Consider the following 20079-nt stretch of genomic DNA (forward strand, 5'->3'; position numbering starts at 1 on the left):
ACATTCTGTCCAGCTCTGAAGGACTCCACCTAGATTTGGTACGTGGCCCACATTCCCACAAGTCTATGACTTAAAAACTCACAGCCGTGCTGCAGACAGGCTTCACCGAAACAATTTATCACTGCAATAAACTTTCTTCATAAAAAAGGGCACAATGGTGGCAAAACAGCACATACAGGAAAACATCAGCAGTCTTTGGGCTGGCAATTAAAAAGCCACAGACGTTTTATCCCCCACCAAGGAATTTCCTCTGTTCTGCAGGGCCGACTGGTACTTATTCTGTACGTGCTAAATAAAAGTAAGGCGGATGAGTCCTATTAGACACTTTTCAGGGTACAGCAGAGGATCCCGAGTCTTAGCAGTGACGTGGGCTTGGTTTAGCATTGTACAGACACAAAACTTGCCACTACTGCCACAAAACAGTCGCTGTCCTTCAAAGCGCCTCCAATGAGACGAACTGTTTGATATGATGCTTAACTTGAACAAAGCTTAATGTGATTTATTGTATTAAAACAACAACTGAGGAATTATATTAATGAAGAGAATTTATAAGCAGTAATAATTAAGAGAGGTTTAGTGTTCCTGTGTTGTTCTTTTAATACATTAAACCACATTAAGCTTTTTATTATGACAGGCATTTTAGACTCTCGCTGTAAAGCTGATTCTCACAATTTCTCAGAACCTCAAGCTGTAACACAAGTTTAAAAGTGAAACATGAAACAGGAAAAATCCAGATAAACACAGGTACATGTGGAGCTTTCAGACTTTTACGGTTATTTCACACAAATGCAATTTGTAGATTTCAAATTCATGGAACAGATGTATTAAAATGTACAGATAACATTTTACAAAATCAATAGGAATGCAGTCCATGCCACAGAAATGTATAGATTCATACAGTCATGCTAAACCCCATGTATACCGCGTGTGAGTACTGCTGTGCAGATGGCTGCATATGGAACATTGGAACACATCATTGACGTGGGGTGGACCACAGCATGTACAGAGGTCAGGCTTCTCTACACCCCTTGTTAGACTGTTTTATGCAGTGGCACTCAAAGACACATGCTAGCCGTGCAATGACAGTTCGTCATTAGCAACATATGCAGTATGTGTTTAATAGTACACACACACAGTGACAAACAAGCATTAAATGTTATTTAATGTTAATGTTATTTAATGCACTATATGGGCAGAATTATTGGGATACAGCATCCAATTTTTGAACTACAACCATTGTAACAGGTGTAACTAATCAGTTATTATATTATGTATAAAGGAAATGAAATGCCTTTCAATGAAACCAAATACAATTATATTCCATAAATACATACCTTTTTTGTTCATATTTAAAATTAGAAACTCAAAAGCCTTGTTGGGGACATTCAAAGCAAGATACGTGCACTTAAAGTACATTCAATCAACGAAACAACAGGACACTGTAGGACACATGTGCGCACATGTGGGAAAGCTAATACTCACCATATGGTAGTTAACAATTTCCTGAAGACTTTCTCCACATTTATCTAGAAACTCCTACAAAACAGGACCCACACACACACACACACACACACACACACACACACACACATGTAAACAGAAACCCAGCTTTATAAACAGCACAGCACACAGTCCGTGATTACATAATTCTATTATAAATGAAAATCATTTTATTAAATGTACTTACGGATATCATTTCCTCCTTGCAAAGGTGCGAGAGGTCCCGAATTCCATTGATAAACAGCTTATTGGCGTTGGCGTACGCCCGGCCGGCCTCTATCATGCCACTGCACAGCTTTACCAGCTGATCGAGGAAAAACAACCACAGAGCAAGGATAAAGTTTATTGCCACACTTGCCTGAACAACATGGTTTCATTTCAGGGATCAGGACCAGACTGAATTAGGTATGTCAGTACAGTTACCCTGTAATTAGCACCTCAAATGTGCCAGTGCTGTTTCTATGCTAGCCTGGCTGGCGGTGCAACCAGCAGAAGGTGTGAAATTGAATCTGATGTTCGGCAGATGTTTTGGATCCAATATTTCAGCACTTTTGATTCAGAATGTGGTTTATTTAGGCTTAAAACACAGATATTATGTTCCTCTTTGATCTAACTATGCCCATATATCCATCATGATATTTAACAATTGTATTTTTTTCAATATGTCTACACATGCAATAGCAAGCACTATACAAAAATTACCAGTTCACCTTTAATTCTCTTGGTTATGGAGAAAATAAGAAGAAATCTGATGATGCTATAGTTGGCTATCCACATACTTTTGTCACTGTCATGTATACCCAACAATAACGCACCGTCTCTATATGTTTTATTAAAACAGAGCACTTCAATTAGCTTCCAGCGTCCTAATGTGATTGTTTTATCTATAAATCCTGATGCGGTGGAGGAAAGACCATCACCCAGATGTGAATGACTACAATCCCAGTTGTTTATAGCTCTTCTGACCTTATGCAAATGAATAATGTGGACGCAGGAGAGTTGAAAGCTCTCATCTGTCTCTTTCATTGCAGAGTGAAGCCAAAGGCACAACTGAGTCTTTAATCATGTTAATGGAAACTAGAGCGTGCAGTGGCACGTGATGTTTATTTATTTTAATGCAGTTTACCCCCTTTTTCTCCCAATTCACCGTAGCCAATCCGCCAATCTGCTGGGGACCCCAATGGCATCCAAGGTGGTTGTATATTCAGATTTGGAATGTTTGCTGGTGCATGTGAACGAGGAAAGCGTACCTTGTCTAGTTTGGCCTCGATGTCCACCACATCTGTCTCCACCTCATCGATGTTCGCTCTGGAAAGACAAAATAAGGAAAAAAGACTCTTGTTAGACTCCAAAAAAACAGCTGCATATTGTTAGTGCACTTCTTTAAATAATAACAATTGATGAATCAGAATATGAAGACGGAAAATATGGGTGTAAATGCACCTCTGACACACCCTATAGTCCTAGTATAAAGATTTACAATATAGGAGACAGATCTGGACTACAGGCAGGCCGATCAAGCACACGTACTCTGTGTCTACAAAGCCACGTTGTTGTAGCATGTGCAGAATGAAACCTGGCATTGTCGTGCTCAGATCTTTCATTTTATTGAGTTTTGTGGGTTAATTTGGTCATGTAGAAAGTTTTATAACGTCATTGAACTGTGAGAGACGGCATCCTAATTTCTTGCTAGTGATTATGATAGACTAGAGAAGGTGACTTTTCTGTGCCTATATAAACAGGGCTAGTTTGATTACACCCATTAAAAAACACATCAAATAATGTTCTTTTGCCAATGTTGGGGTAAAACTGTCTCTGGATGGTTAGACAGTAGGTAATCAGGTAAATCAAAAAGCACTACCGTAATTCAGAAACACCTTAATAAAAGTTTGTGTCTTTTTTAGTGTTTACATGTGGAACAGCTGTAAACCAAAGAGCAAGGCTTTGGGTTTCTGTCGGCTCTAAGACGAGGCTGCATGGATGTCGCGTTCCCCTGTTTCTTTAGTTAAACCCACCTGACTGTAGCACTAACAGCTGAGATGTCTCTATATGGGGAAACCAAGTTTAAAAAAGACCTCTTGATCCCCCTGCTAGGCTTGGAATGTGCGTAACTTGACAAAATCTGCCATATTTAAAGACTAGAGTTAAAACCAGGACACGGAGATCCCAGTGCTGTGTGGTAGTCATACTACTGGAAGCACCAAGATCAGCAAAATGGAAGAGAAGGCAGTCAGTCATAGTCCAAAATCTGTTTTAATGTGATGTTGCTGTAGCTGTCCTGCTGGGAACGGTTGCCTGGTCTCTGTTTATCCCACAGAATTGACTTACTTTGTAATTTAACTAGAGTTTTTTTGTGTTGGGCAATTTTCATAAATTAGTTTCAGCTTTAGTCAATTGAACAGTCATTTCAGACTCTCTGAGCACAAACTGCGGTCACATCAAAGTGCACTTTGCACTGCAACTTCTACTACTACTGCCCTGCTATTTTTGGCACTTAAATGCAATACCGCAGAGGTAGTGCCTGAAGTGGGCAGGGGGAAAGCGGGAGGTAAATTAAAGACGTACTTGTGTGCGTACTTGTACTTTCATTTGTTTAGCGCATCGTCCCATCTGTAATCTAAAAGCCTGCCCGGGGCAGGAGTGAAAAGATGAAGGGTTGATGAGGATAATGTGTGTGATGGTAATGGGGGAAGGGTCTGAGCAGGGTACTGTACAGCCTCCGAGCCATCCGAGAGCTATTCTTAGTCCCACGTGTATGTGAGGGGGTGTTTGTCAGCGTCACATGGGGCTTCTGCCAGCTTGTCTCATGCCAGCGCTGACATGCACTGAGATTCAGAGAGCAGGACAACTGTTCATCCGAAAATATTTTACCAGTTTAAGTTCTTTTAAGTTCGTTGCCAGGATCTAAAATATGCAGGGCCACAAATATAAATAAACAGAATGTCTATAATGTCTCTAATCTTTTTAGAGATTATGATTGACTATAGCTGCTGAGTGCTCAATGCTCATATAATCAGGGCTAGTATTTTTCTTGATTCCCCCCCTTTATCTCCCAATGTAGTCATTTCCAATTCCCAAATCCGTACTGCCTGATCTGATCAGTGAGAGCCTGATCACCACATGCACCCTCTGACACATGTCCAATCTGTAGTGGTTTAATTCCGCACTATCAAAGGATGCCAACTTTTAGACAATAACATTCAGGACTGGCCAATCATAGCCTAGAAAGTGCGACACACAAGCACCTTACTAATGTTATGAATAAAAGCAATTTATAGTCAAGTTCTAAAATCTAATAGAAAGGTTGCCAGATGATGGATGGATGGATGGATGGATGGATGGATGGATGGATGGATGGATGGATGGATGGATGGATGGATGGATGGATGGATGGATGGATGGATGGATGGATGGATGGATGGATGGATGGATAGATAGATAGATAGATAGATAGATAGATAGATAGATAGATAGATAGATAGATAGATAGATAGATAGATAGATAGATAGTCTGACTTACACCACATGGTATGGTTTTGGTACACCAAAGTATGTGGACAGCTGACATGAGCTTGTTGAAGATCACATTCCAGTACCAAGGGCATTATTATAGAATAGCCAACAGCATTTGCAGCTTTAAAAGCCTCCACTCTTCTGAAAAGGCTTTCCACAAGATTTTGGTAACTTTGGACAGTAGGTCTTACAATTTATTTTCCCAGAAAGGACATTTCAAAGTAACCCAAATGTGTTTAAATTGGTTGACCGGGTTTAACCCCAAACTCATCAGACCGTGCTGTTAAGAACCTCACACAGTCATTCTGGAACCACAAAGTTGAAAGCGTATGATTGATTCTGTACAATAATTGGTAAGGCCCTGCCTAATTTGGTGAAAATCGCATCACGGACCGTCAAACGAATCATCAAACGAACCGTTTCTTGTGAAATATGCAATTTGCTGTAAAATTTAAGGTTAGTGTTTAGCGCAGCGTAAGAAATATGAGGCGGACCTAGCAAAATACACTATATTATACACTTGTTAGTAATGGGCGTGAATGAATAATTGAATAAAGGAGGTCCTTATACTTTGGCCATACAGTAGCTGTGTGAAAGACTGATAATTGTAGGAATTGAGGCATTTTCACACGCTTGTTGGTGACCCCAAGCAACAAAAGAATGTAAGAATGCATGTGCTTCCTGTCTAGATACTAGGCTTGTTCGACTTTCAATTTTTGTCAAATTCTTTCATAAAACAATGAAGTCTGAGCTCTGATCATTTTCTGCACATCCGTTCAAGACAAATGGCGCAATTCAGTTAAATTTCTTTCACTTAGTTGATTACTTTATTGTCCTTGACCCTTTTTAACCCGAACACACACATGACCTCTCCTCCAGGCAACTTCTGACCCTTCAGTCTATAAACCGCTCAGACTGGAAGCCGCCCATCTGTGCCAGCGTCAGCTGCATGTTCCCTATACATCGTCTATATCTGGAGGACCCACGGGGCACCTGCACGTGGGAAAAATGCTGCGTTGTGTCAGCACAGGCAGCCGCTCTATTGCTTACAAAGCCTGAGCTGTTAGCAAACGGGCTCAATGGGCTAAAACAGTGGCTGGTTGATTCGGGTGTTCAGGATCAGGCGAAGCGTTTAGCTGAATATCAATCTATGGTCACAGTTTCAAGCAGTCACAGACCTCTCTTTATGAGGAACCTTTATTTAAACAGACAGAGAACAGAGCATTGTTTTGTCAGAACCGAGCTTGTTTAAGGAGAGGAGACGGACTGGTATAGCCAGTCGGCAAAAGGACAATGTGGGCGCCTTCCAGTCTTTGTATTGACAACTTTGGCATTTAATTTGTAGACTCAATAGAAAGAATTAAGAACACAGCCACACTTTTCTTATAGACAAACACTGTCCGAAGAGCTCACTGGGTACCTTTCCAACAAGTCAGCTCATTCTTCCGCCATGCTTGAGCTTCCCAGATCAGCTGTAAGTGCAGTTCTTATGAAGTGTAATTAACTAGAAGCAACAACAGCTTAACAGTAATGCTTTTAGACAAAGCTTACAGAACAGCCTGCTGAATGATAAGCTAAGGTAAAAAGCTTTGTGTTTGGTTGCAACACCTATTACAGTGGTACCTTGTAACTCAACGTCAATCCTGTTAGTTTACATTAGTTTAAAATATTTGCAGTTCCACTGCACCATGGAACGCATTATCAGGTTTCCCATACATCCTTATGGGGAAAAAATACCTTGAAACTCTACGCCACTCCCAGAACCAATTGACGTCGAGTTTTAAGGTACCACATTTCCAAACTGTCTCTGAAGGTGATGACAGAACAAGATTTGTCTATTAAGATCTTAATTATTTTAATAGATTAGCAACCCAAGACCTAAGATCCCAATGTGCATTCTCAAGCCTTACATGGATTGGTGTAAAGCACATTGTGTTTGGACTCATCAGTAAACAAACATTCTCTAAAATAAATGAGCGTTAATAAAATTCACTGAACTTTCCAAACCACCAAAATAAACGCTGCGGTACCCCCCTTCCCAAGTACCAAATCGTATCTCTTCTTTCTGGTTCATCTCTTCTTTCAAGAGTTACAGGAATCAAGTTGGAGCAAATCATTCTGTCCGTAAAATTTAATCACCATTGTTTCCTTTAACGTAACCTATTCCAGATGGAGTGAGCAATGCCCAGTTTCTGCCAACTGGCCAGACATCAGACATGTGATTCTTGACTCCTTTACGTTCACAAAATCATAAAAAGGGAGGAAAATGAAAAGTCGGCCAAGAGCCTGTCCAGCGAGCATTATTCATCCAGAGACGTGTGGAGGTTTGGGAGTGAGAGCAGGTTGCATCACCTACACACATGGATCTCGTTTGTTCAGAGATGTTCAGCACCTCCTATGCCACAGGAACATGAACACATCACTTCAGTGTCTTGATGAACATTACCTGACAGACTATAAGACATGCTGAGTGTTTTTTTAAACATATTTAATCGTTCTGTAGTGTCACCCAACTCTAAGGACCAGGGTTTGACCTCTTCTTTAACTCTTTCTCACTGAACGCTGTTGGGCGAGTACTTCTCACACATAGCCATGGCATCTCCTGAGCCTAAACTAGCACTCTCTGCACATCATTCTACTCTCACAGAGCGTCCCTCGAGAGCCCGGATGTTCTCCAGACGACCCATGGTCGTTCAATTCAAGACTAGACCTTTCACTGCCCTGCTCTATAGGCCAAACACAGCAGGAGGCCCAAGCAGAGTTTTAAGCCTTGCGGGCGATGGAAATGCAGGGCCGAGCAGGCCCGGCGATTTGCATCAACCACCGAATTTGTATTCATGACATTTGAATAATCAAAGCAGTGCTAAAGGGCTACATGCATTTAAACCCAGGCTGACATTCCACTGCTGCTAATAGAAAGTGTCAGAACTTTGGCGAGTGTTTAGCCCCTAAATCTTTTACATTTCTAAACAGCGCTTCTCTTGGTGAGGTCTATCAGTATGGCAGTGACTGTCCACAAAACAAACCAAAATAAATATAATAAATAAGTGAAAAAAACACAATTATTAAAAGGCACTAAACATACCTCATAGCTTAATTTAATACCAAACCAAGAAAGAGAGATGATATTGAAACTACAGTCACATTGCCTAGGCCAGACCTCCCCTTTTAACCTTAAATTAACAAACTGTAATTAATCCCACAATCCCACTTTTCTAAGAAAGCTTTTAACAATATTTTTGAGGATCTTGTTGGTGAAACAATGCACACAGACTAGAAGGTCTGTCTTGCCAACAGCATTCCAGTTCATCCCACTGGTGTTCAATGGTGTGAAACCTATCAAATCAAGAACATATTTGTGTATATAATCTATTTTATATAATTAATTTTTCACACGCTGTGTCTGAACATCTGAACGTAAGCATTAGAATGAGTGTCCACATACTTTTGGTCATATAGTGTAGCTACGTCCATAAGAGAACAAACCCACCAGGATATTTGAGGACTATCCTGAAACACCAACTTATGAGACACATTTAACACTTTCCACAAGGAGACAGGAATGTTGAAAAGGCACAAATGTTCAGTTTTGTGGTCCACCCGGCCAGCACTTTCATTCTGAACATACGCCCAGAAGCATGTGGTTCTGCTGCTCCGGAGTGACCACAGAGATCCGACTGAGACTGAAAGAACGTCAACTGTGGCTTCTCAGCGTTCAAACATGGGGTTCCAGGACATCATCGCTTCAATGAACTAAAACTTAAACCCTTGTTCTGATGTGGGTTTGGTCAAGGAAACAGCAGAAACATCTGATATTTACGTACTAATGAAAATGTGTTTTGCAATTTTGCAAATGAAATCTTATTATTTTCAAAGTCTGTGTCTTCAGCATGGATCAGTTTGACGAGTTTGGTAGTAAGGAAGTCCGGTAACCTGCTAAGAGCCCTGATTTCAAACCCACTTAACCTTTTTTGGGATGAATTGGAACGTTGATTGCAAGGCCTTCTCATTCTATGTTTGAGCATGAACTCAATTGGCACAAATTCCTGCAGACACAGAAGAGTAGAGGTTGTAAAGGTGCAACTCCATACTAATAGACATGGTTTTGGAATGGTACGTCCAACAAGCTTATGATTTTGGGAAATACAGTATATCACAGTAAGAGCATTGATCAGCTTCAAATTTATACAGATTGTTTATTTCCTTAGTAACAAATACTGTAAACAAAAAGAATGTATTTCTTAGCCTTAGACATGATTTAAAAAAACAACACTTAAAGGGAAACTGATCTTCCCACAGTCATGTAAATAAGATCAATTGATTTATGTTACACAGAGCCAACAATCGTTTCATGGCTCCAACTGGATTCCTACCGCCAGGACAGAACCTTTAAACATAGACTCTAAAGCTACTGATCTGTCTCCTTTTGAAACAAGACCCTTGTTTCACCCACACCCATTGGACCCTTCCCTGTTCCAGCTTCACTGTACCCCTTTACAATCCATATGGAACTTCAGTGATCTGCACAGAGCTCTGACTCTATTCCTGTTAAACATCTTTGGGATGAATTGGTACATCGATTAAGAGCTGGGCCTTTAAGTGCCTGACTGAATGTTTGTAATGGTGAATGGCGCTTAAGCTCACGATCAGGTGTCTACATATTTTAGGCCATATAGCTTATGTATATGTATGCTGACTATGTAATATAGAAAAGACATGTTTAGGACTGTACAGGTAGTGTATAAATCATCACTACAAACATTCCTGCTCTTCAGTCAAGCAGTGATAATTAACGTGTGTACAATTGTGATCCCATTCAAGAAGAATTTCAGCATGAACGAACACACCAAGCATTCAGTCTTAAACCCGAGGAACTAAGCTAGGCCTTGAACACATTTCACCTGGGTAATTAGTGGGCGTCCGTGTAACGCCCCAACTATGTGACATACACACTTTAAGTAGGGCTTGACTTTCATTTATTCATATATTATATAGTGTGTGGCTGGCGGTGGGTACATTTTGCAGGAAACACCCTAGACAGATCGCAGGAACCCTCCTGGACAGGTTAATTTAGTGTGTCCAGTTGGCCTGACTGCATGTCTTTGGACTGTGGGAGGAAACTGAAGACACTGGAAGAAACCCAAGCAGGCACAAGGAGAACATCCAAACTCCATACAGATCTGGGATTTAAACCCAGGACCATCCTGCTGTGAGGTGACAGAGCTACCCACCCATTGAAAGACCAAATACACACTGTGTGAAATACAAAACTGCACAATGTACTTGGTGTCTTTTACAGTTGAGGTTGTATCCATAGACGTCACTGCAGTTTAAATTGTTCCTCCTCTGTTGCATGGACATCGTCGAATGTCTGAGGGTGGAGAGGCTGATTATGGAGCCATTGGAAGGCGTGCACTCAGTGCTGGTCCATGACTCAGTGACTCTGTGGTTGTTATAGCTGCAATATTTTTTAGCATTTAGCAGATGCTTTGGGAACCTGGCAGTGGTGGGGCTTGAACCTACATACAGTCATACAACTTGTCTTATGAATGCCCATAGTTATATAGATCCAACAAGGTCATGGTCAGATGTCTACATAACTTTAGCATCAGTTCTTACTCTAGCACTGTTTAATGAATGCTAAAGCTAAAGCTAACACAGCTTGCTGTGAAAAGCTACAATCATCACACACCACCCAAAAGTAAACACACAAGCCACAGTACACACAAGTACGTCTGACGATTACAAAAGAACACAGCATGGTTCAAGGTTGGCCAGCATCATTGCCACTAATTGTCTTCACAGGAAGAATTGTTTGGCTTGGCGGCAGAAATTGGAAGAAATTAATAAGCCCAGATGTTTTGCATCAGCAAAGAAACCAAACAAGATCAAAAAAGTATAACATCAAGCTGGAGAGAATGGGAAATTACATCTGAGCCAATCCTCATTATCCGCCTTCAATGATCTGATCTCAAACCTTATTAATTTAGTCATCACTTGGAAGAGTGAATAGGCACGCCTGACTTGTTTTCACAAAAGTCATGCGTCCTGTGATGGCATGCTGGGACAAACTGGAGTCGTATCTGTGATACGCCTTAAATAGATAACAATCCAGAGTTTATGAACACAGCTTTCATTCCTCAGACTACAATATGTCCTTGGAGAAACTGTGTAGAGGTTCTGGTTGGTTGGGTTTCTAATTGCTTACATAAAAATGCAGTGTATGTTTGAGATGATTGGTGAACATGCAAATGTCTTTAAGGAAGGAGCTAAAGTAGCTGAATTAGTAAGTCAAGGGAGTCTGAGATTTCTTTGGCGCAGTGGTAAAGTGTGATAGCCCACTACTGCTGAGATCTGGGGATCCAGGGGTTCAAATCTCAGCTGTTTTATTGGCCGGGGATCACTGAAACATCTTAGTCATTGGGAGGCGCTCTTGTCAGTGCACTCTTAGTGCTGGTCCCAAGCCCAGATAAAATATAGGAAAGGTTGTGTTGTGCCATGTCTGGGATCCAGACCAGATCCACCATGGCGACCCTTGAATACGAGAGCAGGCCACTTGGAAACAGTAAAAACAAGCCAGGAATACACCCTAGACATGGTGTCAAATGATCACAGGGCAACGTACAGTCATATTTTATTTCGATTAGGCAAATAAATCCAACTAAGGCTCATTTTTTGGAGGTGGGAAACCAGCCGACACGTTTCTGGCAGGGCTTTCCGCAATTTCCACACATTCATTTACGCCCATTGAGACAAAAAGGCATTGGTTGGGTCAGGCTCACAATATATGCTGCACTTCATCCCAAGCGTTTTGAGGGACCTAAAGGTTTCAAAGTTAAAATGATCATCACACATAAAAAAAACCACCCAATCCATTATGTATGGAATTTTGATGCATTACGAGGCAACAACAATCATTCGATGGCTCCAACTTGATTCCTACTTCAGGACAGAGGTTTTACTGATCTGTCTCATTTGCTCCAAAATCTTACCACCAAGACACAGTCCAACCTTGCTGGTCACCATTTTTCTGGATGTGAAGGGAACTGAACCAAATGGAATGTGCTGTATACTGAATATACCGTGCGTGTACTTCCTTCCTGCCAGTGAGCCCATCCATTAAAAGAAACAACAATACTTATTCAGCTGTTTAGATTTCCAACTCCGGTTCCCACTGGGCCAAGCTCTTGAAATTTCATATTGAGAATTGATGTTCCTCCAGGCTGTGAAACATGTGTTTCTGCTGCAAAGGGGGATGTTTTCTATCTTATGGTCTCATTAAATTTCTTCATTCCTGGCTTGTTGAATTGGAAGCTAAATAAGCTTTATGACATGAATTCTGAGTGCCAGACTTCAATTCATTTTGTTGGTCTAGAATGTACAATGTAAGGTTTTACACGGCAGTAACGTTTGTGGACAAAGCAAATAAAACGTCTATAGATGAGTGACAAATTAAAGTTAAAACCAGCAAGTAAGATCTTGGGTCACCATAAGCCATCAGCAAAAAACAGAACTTCAAGTCTTTTGAACTGTACAGGCTGTAAGAGCAGATGGACTGATGACACCTGACAATTCATGCCAATTAACGCCAATTTCTTTTGATATTCAGATAGTCGGGTCAGAATTTGATATAAACAGCCTGAATTCATAAAGCCACCCTTCCTCCTGTCAACTGTTTAGTCTGCTGGTGGTGCTGTAATAGACTACACGATGTTTTCTTGGTATGCATTGGGTTCTCAATGTAGCCCCAATCCAGCCATTGTGAAAATGTCACGTCCTACATGAGTGTAGTTGACCCTATGCATTCCTTTGACCATAACTTATAATAATAATGGCCAATGGCCCTGGTATACACTGGTATACATTGGGTTTTTAGTGTAGCCCCAATCAAGCCATTGCCAAAATACCACATGCTACATAAGTGCATGTGACCCTGTGTGTTTCTTTGACCATAACTTGGCTAATGGGTTGTCAGCTCAAAGTGGTTCCATGAACAAAACAACTAGTTTAATGTGCTTTAATGGCCTCTCCAGTCACAGAATCTGAATCCCATAAAGCAGCATCAACGTGCTGACAAATCTTTATCAGATCCATGAAGCAATCATGTCAACACAAATACTTACCACAAAGAATTACTTCCATTCTGAGCCTAAATGACCTAAAGGACCAATACAATAATTATAGTGTTTCTTATAGTGTTTAACTAAATATAATGACATTTTAACTTCATATTTGACTTTTCCCCCCAGTGTGTATCAACCACTGCACTATGAATTGTATAAATATTTAGGATAGAGCCAAGCATATCCACATATGTGTTGAGTGAAACGGCTAAACCGGAAACCTTCATTACTGCTGTTATTAATGGTCGTGCTGAAGCTAGACGTATTTCGTCATGTCGTCTTAGCCTTAGGGTAATAACCAGGCCCACAGGAAAGTGGGAGAAATAAGAAACAACATAAACTTACAGAGTCTGGGTCAGATGAGTCAGAACAAAATTATCTAAACTGAAAGAAAATCAAGAAAACAAGAGTCATAAAAAGACTAAGTTAAATGAATTTCTCTAAGGAGTCGTGTATACCCCAGCTTTTACAATCCTGCTACAATCTTGCTTCGCTCCCCATCAGTATTTTATTCCAGTACAGTGCTGTTAGGAACTACGTTTTACAGAATGTTGGCTTTGAGGGCACAACTTTCTAATGGTGGAATCATAAAAGCTGACATGAGAGGCAAGTAAGACCTGCAGTTTTACCTTCTTGTAGGCCGGTCACTCCTGGGTGGATTCAACACTATTAAAAGTTTTCTCCATTTCGATTCTCGCTGTTGTTCACTTGTGCCCCAAAGCCTTAGAAATGACCTTGTAACCCTTTACATACTGAGACTGTATATTTCAATTATTTACCCATCTTTTTCGGAATTCCAGCTTAGTGCCCCACTTGTTAAGACCCTTTAGCTAATTCACAATGATAAAATGTTCTATGTAACTGATATATCAGGGCTATGTGTGTCTAACTGAGTCCAACAATCAAGTTAGACTATGTAAGAGTGTTGACTTGCTAACTCGGCGTGCACCAAATAAGCGGACGGAGACTGCCTGAGCAGAGGGAGTTTGTTTCAGTTATGAAGATAATATGAACAAAATGCATCTAAATGGACCTTACAATACCAGTCTGGTCTTTTAAGTGTGTACACAACTACACAGAGCAGATATTGTTAAGTAAAGCTGAGATTTGTGTGATAAGCCAGGTGGAGCATCAACACTGGACAAAGCAGGAGCAATGAGGAGATGAAATACTTCATTTACATTGTCAGCTTTTAGCAGATGCTTTTATCCAAAGCGACTTACAATTATGACTGAATACAGTTTGAGCAATTGAGGGTTAATGACCTTGCTAAGGAACCCACAGTGGTGGTGGTGAGGCTTGAACTGGCAACCACAGGATTACTACTCTAGTATCTTAACCACTGAGCTACCACTGTCCTTATTAACATATACATCATATGTGTATCACTGTTTTTTTAAAACTTATTTTAGTTTGATTGTAAATGTGTTGGTGTGAACGCAGAGCAAACCAGGACTAAAATGTAACAATGATTCATTTTCTTGTTTGATCCAGACCAAGAGAACCAAACTACTAGTATATACACAGCCTTTGATACCCACATCAGGACCAGCTGGTGTTAAACTCCAATCAATTAATTAGTTAATAATTTTATGTATGCATATTTTTATGTATGCAAATATAGAAGAAATAAAAAGGGACAAATTCTTTATTATGATTTTAGAACTTTCTTCCTACAAACACAGTTTGTCAGCTTTGTACATTAGAAAGTAAAGAATCACTGAGCTAGATGTTTCAGATGTGCTCCACATGTTGCCTATTCAGCCTTTCTCATATTTCGGGATTCATTTATGGCCAAAAAAACAACAACAACAAAGGAAATCTGTAGAAAAAAATGTCTGCACTCTAAAAGGCAACACATTTTACCACTCACCGCTGCCAGAACCCTAAAACCAGCAATGAGAACAGCCTCAAAGTCCAGCAAACACAGTTGTTTTGTGACTGAGAGGGTTCTCAAAAAGCTGTTCATCTCAGCTGTTCACACATGAAAGTGTGTTTTGTGTGTTTTCTGGTACTGACTGCGTGTATGATGCACTGCACGTCTGAAATACCTTTACTGTAACTTGGGCTCTTCAGGCTCATGAGATTTATACAGGAAAAGTGAGTAACGTAAACTCAGGCGATTTGTACACCGCGCTGAACAAACAGCTCCAGATGGCGAGCAGACTCTGGTCCAGCTTTGGAGAATGAATCATGAATATGATACACACACATACACTACATACATGGCTGAAAGCATGTGGGAAACCTGACCGCTGGTTTGTCGGACATCCCTAAAACTCTGGGCATTAATATGGATTTGCTAGAACTGATATTGGATCGCAATCTACATTCCAGTTTATCCCGAAGTGATTCAGTAGGGTTGAGTTCCTTCAAATCAGAGGTCGACCTCAATTTGTGCACAATAAAAATTATTATATAAAATGGATGTAATGTGCCTGAAACACCTGTACACAATAATTAGAATGGGTGTCCAGATAGTTTTGGCTATATACTGTATATACAGTTCAAGTCAAAAGGTTACATACACTCCTGTACCTGAATGATTGGAACACATCTTTCTCCAGTATAAAAACAACTATTTAATTATTTAACCAATAAAATGAGATAATGTCAAGTGTTACATATCTTTATACTTCCTTCTGTTGATTCTGATTGGCTGTACATGATGACTTTTCTGTGCTCATATAAAAAAGGCTGGTCTGACACCTAACAGACATGGAAAAGTGGTGTTCTTGCCAAGGTCTTGCCAAGAAGTCCGCCATACAGCTAGATGAAGCTGTTAACCCGGATGATTACCAATCCACAACAAGGGGTTAAAGAAGAGGTGTCTACAAAGGTCTTCCTAGGAGTAGGTGTCCTGCAAAGGGTGCAGCAAGAGCACAACATAAAGCTCAATACTAAAGGAGATTAGGCTTTTTATTTTTGAGGAAATTAGCAAATCAATCTAAGACAAATCCATGGTTCACTGGGTTCCGGCGACTGTATGCTAAATGATAAAATGATAAATGAATGAGCTCATACTCAAAAGACTGAAGGATTACTCACTGACGAGCACTAAAAAGAAAAAAGACACATTCTTCTTCTTCGTCTTTGTGTGGGAGAGGATAAACAGACGCCCTACCTACCTACACGCAACACTCAACACTCTAGGTTCAGTCTATCAGTCTATCTGCAGACATCAAGGGATTAGCAAGTTAAAGCAGAGTTTATCCTTCCAATACTACACACTAGCCTTACTGGCTGATTAGTCTGGTCTTTTAAGTGTGTACACAACTACACAGAGCAGATATTGTTAAGTAAAGCTGAGATTTGTGTGATAAGCCAGGCGGAGCATCGAGTGTTAAACATCTTGATGGTAAAGACAATCAGGCAGAAGATATTCAGACTTCCTAAACCGCTGAACTGAGAAATCTTTTGTTTTCAGTCAGACTGTGACCAAATGCTGGGCTTTTAAACTACAAAGTTAATCAAAGCTTCTTTGAGAGTTTATCATGTGTTCCTGCTGCTCAACTTTTTAGAGCTCATTTTTTTCCTGATCTCTTTATTTCTTGCCTCTGGCTGTGCTTGACCACAGCTGGAAAGATCTGTATGGCCATATACATGGCTATCCATATTTATATTAGAGTTTGAATGCTAGCTGTGCTATCGGTCAGCTGGGCTCCTATAAAGATACATATCTGTAGAGGGAGGAACAGTGGTTGAATTAAGGATCCTTTTTTCAGCTGCAATGACAACCTCTGCCGACTGGTCGAGGCGCCTGCACGGGGGTGGTGTGACCCACCTCAGTCGGGGGTGGCGGAGAGCTAGGCTCCAACTGGACACGACTGGATTGGGTGTAAAATAAATCAATATAAAAGATATATCCATAAAGCCTTTGGCGTAGGTTTCATGGCAAATTTAGTGAATGCACAAACTCATTCATTCATGGCATCCACATTCACAGCAGAAAGCCAGTTGCCATGACTACCAGCGATGATAAATCCTCTCCCACAGGTGATACCTCCCTCAGTCTGGCTGTTTACCAAAATATGATGAGATCAAATGCTAAAAACACATAATCCTGGTGTAATTCATTGATGGAGAGGGGCGGGGGCTTGCGCCAGCCTCTGAGCCCATAGCGATATGCAGCTTGCTTTCAGTTCATGGCATATAGACGAATTGTTTTGATCAATCGATCACTTTATGGACCAAGTTATAATCTGTTAGCAATGGGTTCGACTGTACCACTTAAACTCAATAACTAGGAGAGGTGTCCACATACTTTTGACCATATGTAACATATTTGCCGCCTTAGCAAACCATCAGCATAAACCGCGCATTCCTGGCCCTTGTCCCGTGTGCAGATTATGGAAGCGTATCTATTAAAAACACATGTTGCATTAAGGGTCGTGACCCTGCATCCGTCTCTCTCCCTCCTTTATGGACTGAACTATATAAAGTGTTTTATGGTTACATACCCTGTAACCATGGCAACCATACAGAAAGTACACAGTCATGAGAGGTGACGAGTGAAAGCACAGAGCGGCAACGTGACCGAGCGTTTTCGCCTTTTATCGACTGGTGTAGCCTGTTTGGTCGGATGCGCGACGGGTTCTATTATTAAGATGCAAAGCGTCGGAAATCTGGGCGTGTGACTGAATGGTGGCTCTGGTGTAGATGGGAAGTGCGAGATTTGGTGCTTTGGGTGCTATTGTTTAAGAAATAAAAGTTACAGAAAAGTAGAATGAGGGTATTAAAAAGGTATTAATATTAAAAAAGAATGCAATAGGGTTGAAGCTCAGGTTGTGCCGGAGGTTGTACAACGGTAAACCGTTCGTCCAGCTTTTGTTGATGAAAAGGTTACTGGAGGTCGTGCTTTGAGGCTGATTTATGCGAGGAACGTGTGTGTGAGTGTGTGAGACAGTGAGACTAATGACATGATCATGCAGTCGATAGTTTTCACACACAATCATTTAAACAACTAAAGTGCTAATATGGCTCTAGGAGCATTTAAATTAATTAAATTACATTAATTAAATATACACAATTGTTTACTGACATAAATCGCATTAAAAAGAATGTTATTTATCACTGAATTTCACATTTAAAAAACAGGTATGACCGAGCGTTAATGCTATGTGAGGTAGGGTGTGACCTTGGCTGCACCTAAATTGCCTTCACAGCTTATAAAGGAAGCATTTAACTTTTTTTTTTTTGTTAATTCAGTGACCTACACATAGATGTGTTTACAGCTCAAAGCTATTTTGATAAATATACTCTTTAAGAACAGTTTCGAATGGTTTCAATGCCCAGCCATAGCTCAAAGGCTGGATCTTACAAAGGTGGCATTTGCATTTTATAGAAAGTTTATTCCATCCCATCTAAAACAATTTATATACCGAGGTTTGTTTGGTCATCCACATTATTCCATTGTGTCTCATAATAAAACATTTCAGTGGTACGATTGCCTGGAGTTTCGCCCTGGCATTCCTGGTTGCTACAGGCTCAGACCTGCAGGCAGGAGTTTATACACCTAAAGCAGCTTAGCAGGTGACAAGGTGTGGGAAGAACAACCGTCTTATTGTCGTTGGCAAGGTCCTTAACATTTCAGCATGTTCACACAGGAAGGCTTCGAGTTCAGTGAATCTTAACAAACGGCAAATCAGTAATCAATATGTTACTGGGTTACACGTGTTTTGGGGGACATGGAGGTACAAGCCACGCCACCCTGATTTTTGACAAATTTTATTTAATTAAACTAGTATAATAAAAGCTCATAATCTTAACTACACTTACAGTGTATCACAAAAGTGAGTACACCCCTCACATTTCTGCAGATATTTAAGTATATCTTTTCATGGGACAACACTGACAAAATGACACTTTGACACAATGAAAAGTAGTCTGTGTGCAGCTTATATAACAGTGTAAATTTATTCTTCCCTCAAAATAACTCAATATACAGCCATTAATGTCTAAACCACCGGCAACAAAAGTGAGTACACCCCTTAGTGAAAGTTCCTGAAGTGTCAATATTTTGTGTGGCCACCATTATTTCCCAGAACTGCCTTAACTCTCCTGGGCATGGAGTTTACCAGAGCTTCACAGGTTGCCACTGGAATGCTTTTCCACTCCTCCATGACGACATCACGGAGCTGGCGGATATTCGAGACTTTGCGCTCCTCCACCTTCCGCTTGAGGATGCCCCAAAGATGTTCTATTGGGTTTAGGTCTGGAGACATGCTTGGCCAGTCCATCACCTTTACCCTCAGCCTCTTCAATAAAGCAGTGGTCGTCTTAGAGGTGTGTTTGGGGTCATTATCATGCTGGAACACTGCCCTGCGACCCAGTTTCCGGAGGGAGGGGATCATGCTCTGCTTCAGTATTTCACAGTACATATTGGAGTTCATGTGTCCCTCAATGAAATGTAACTCCCCAACACCTGCTGCACTCATGCAGCCCCAGACCATGGCATTCCCACCACCATGCTTGACTGTAGGCATGACACACTTATCTTTGTACTCCTCACCTGATTGCCGCCACACATGCTTGAGACCATCTGAACCAAACAAATTAATCTTGGTCTCATCAGACCATAGGACATGGTTCCATTAATCCATGTCCTTTGTTGACATGTCTTCAGCAAACTGTTTGCGGGCTTTCTTGTGTAGAGACTTCAGAAGAGGCTTCCTTCTGGGGTGACGGCCATGCAGACCAATCTGATGTAGTGTGCGGCGTATGGTCTGAGCACTGACAGGCTGACCCCCCACCTTTTCAATCTCTGCAGCAATGCTGACAGCACTCCTGCGCCTATCTTTCAAAGACAGCAGTTGGATGTGACGCTGAGCACGTGCACTCAGCTTCTTTGGACGACCAACGCGAGGTCTGTTCTGAGTGGACCCTGCTCTTTTAAAACGCTGGATGATCTTGGCCACTGTGCTGCAGCTCAGTTTCAGGGTGT

General features: G+C 41.0%; 1 protein-coding gene across 1 annotated transcript in view; it reads right to left on the minus strand.

The window, feature by feature from the left end:
- acap3b (ArfGAP with coiled-coil, ankyrin repeat and PH domains 3b) overlaps nt 1-20079 on the minus strand; it is a 42817-nt gene that overhangs the window by 17780 nt on the left and 4958 nt on the right. The window contains exons 2-4 of the mRNA XM_062986380.1: nt 2751-2808; nt 1688-1804; nt 1483-1536 (exon numbers count right to left, since the gene is read on the minus strand). Of these exons, the coding sequence (XP_062842450.1) occupies nt 1483-1536; nt 1688-1804; nt 2751-2808 (229 nt within the window). The remainder of the gene's footprint in view (nt 1-1482; nt 1537-1687; nt 1805-2750; nt 2809-20079) is intronic.

This window comes from Trichomycterus rosablanca, chromosome 24, assembly GCF_030014385.1.
Source record: "Trichomycterus rosablanca isolate fTriRos1 chromosome 24, fTriRos1.hap1, whole genome shotgun sequence".
NCBI classification, from domain to species: Eukaryota; Metazoa; Chordata; class Actinopteri; order Siluriformes; family Trichomycteridae; genus Trichomycterus; species Trichomycterus rosablanca.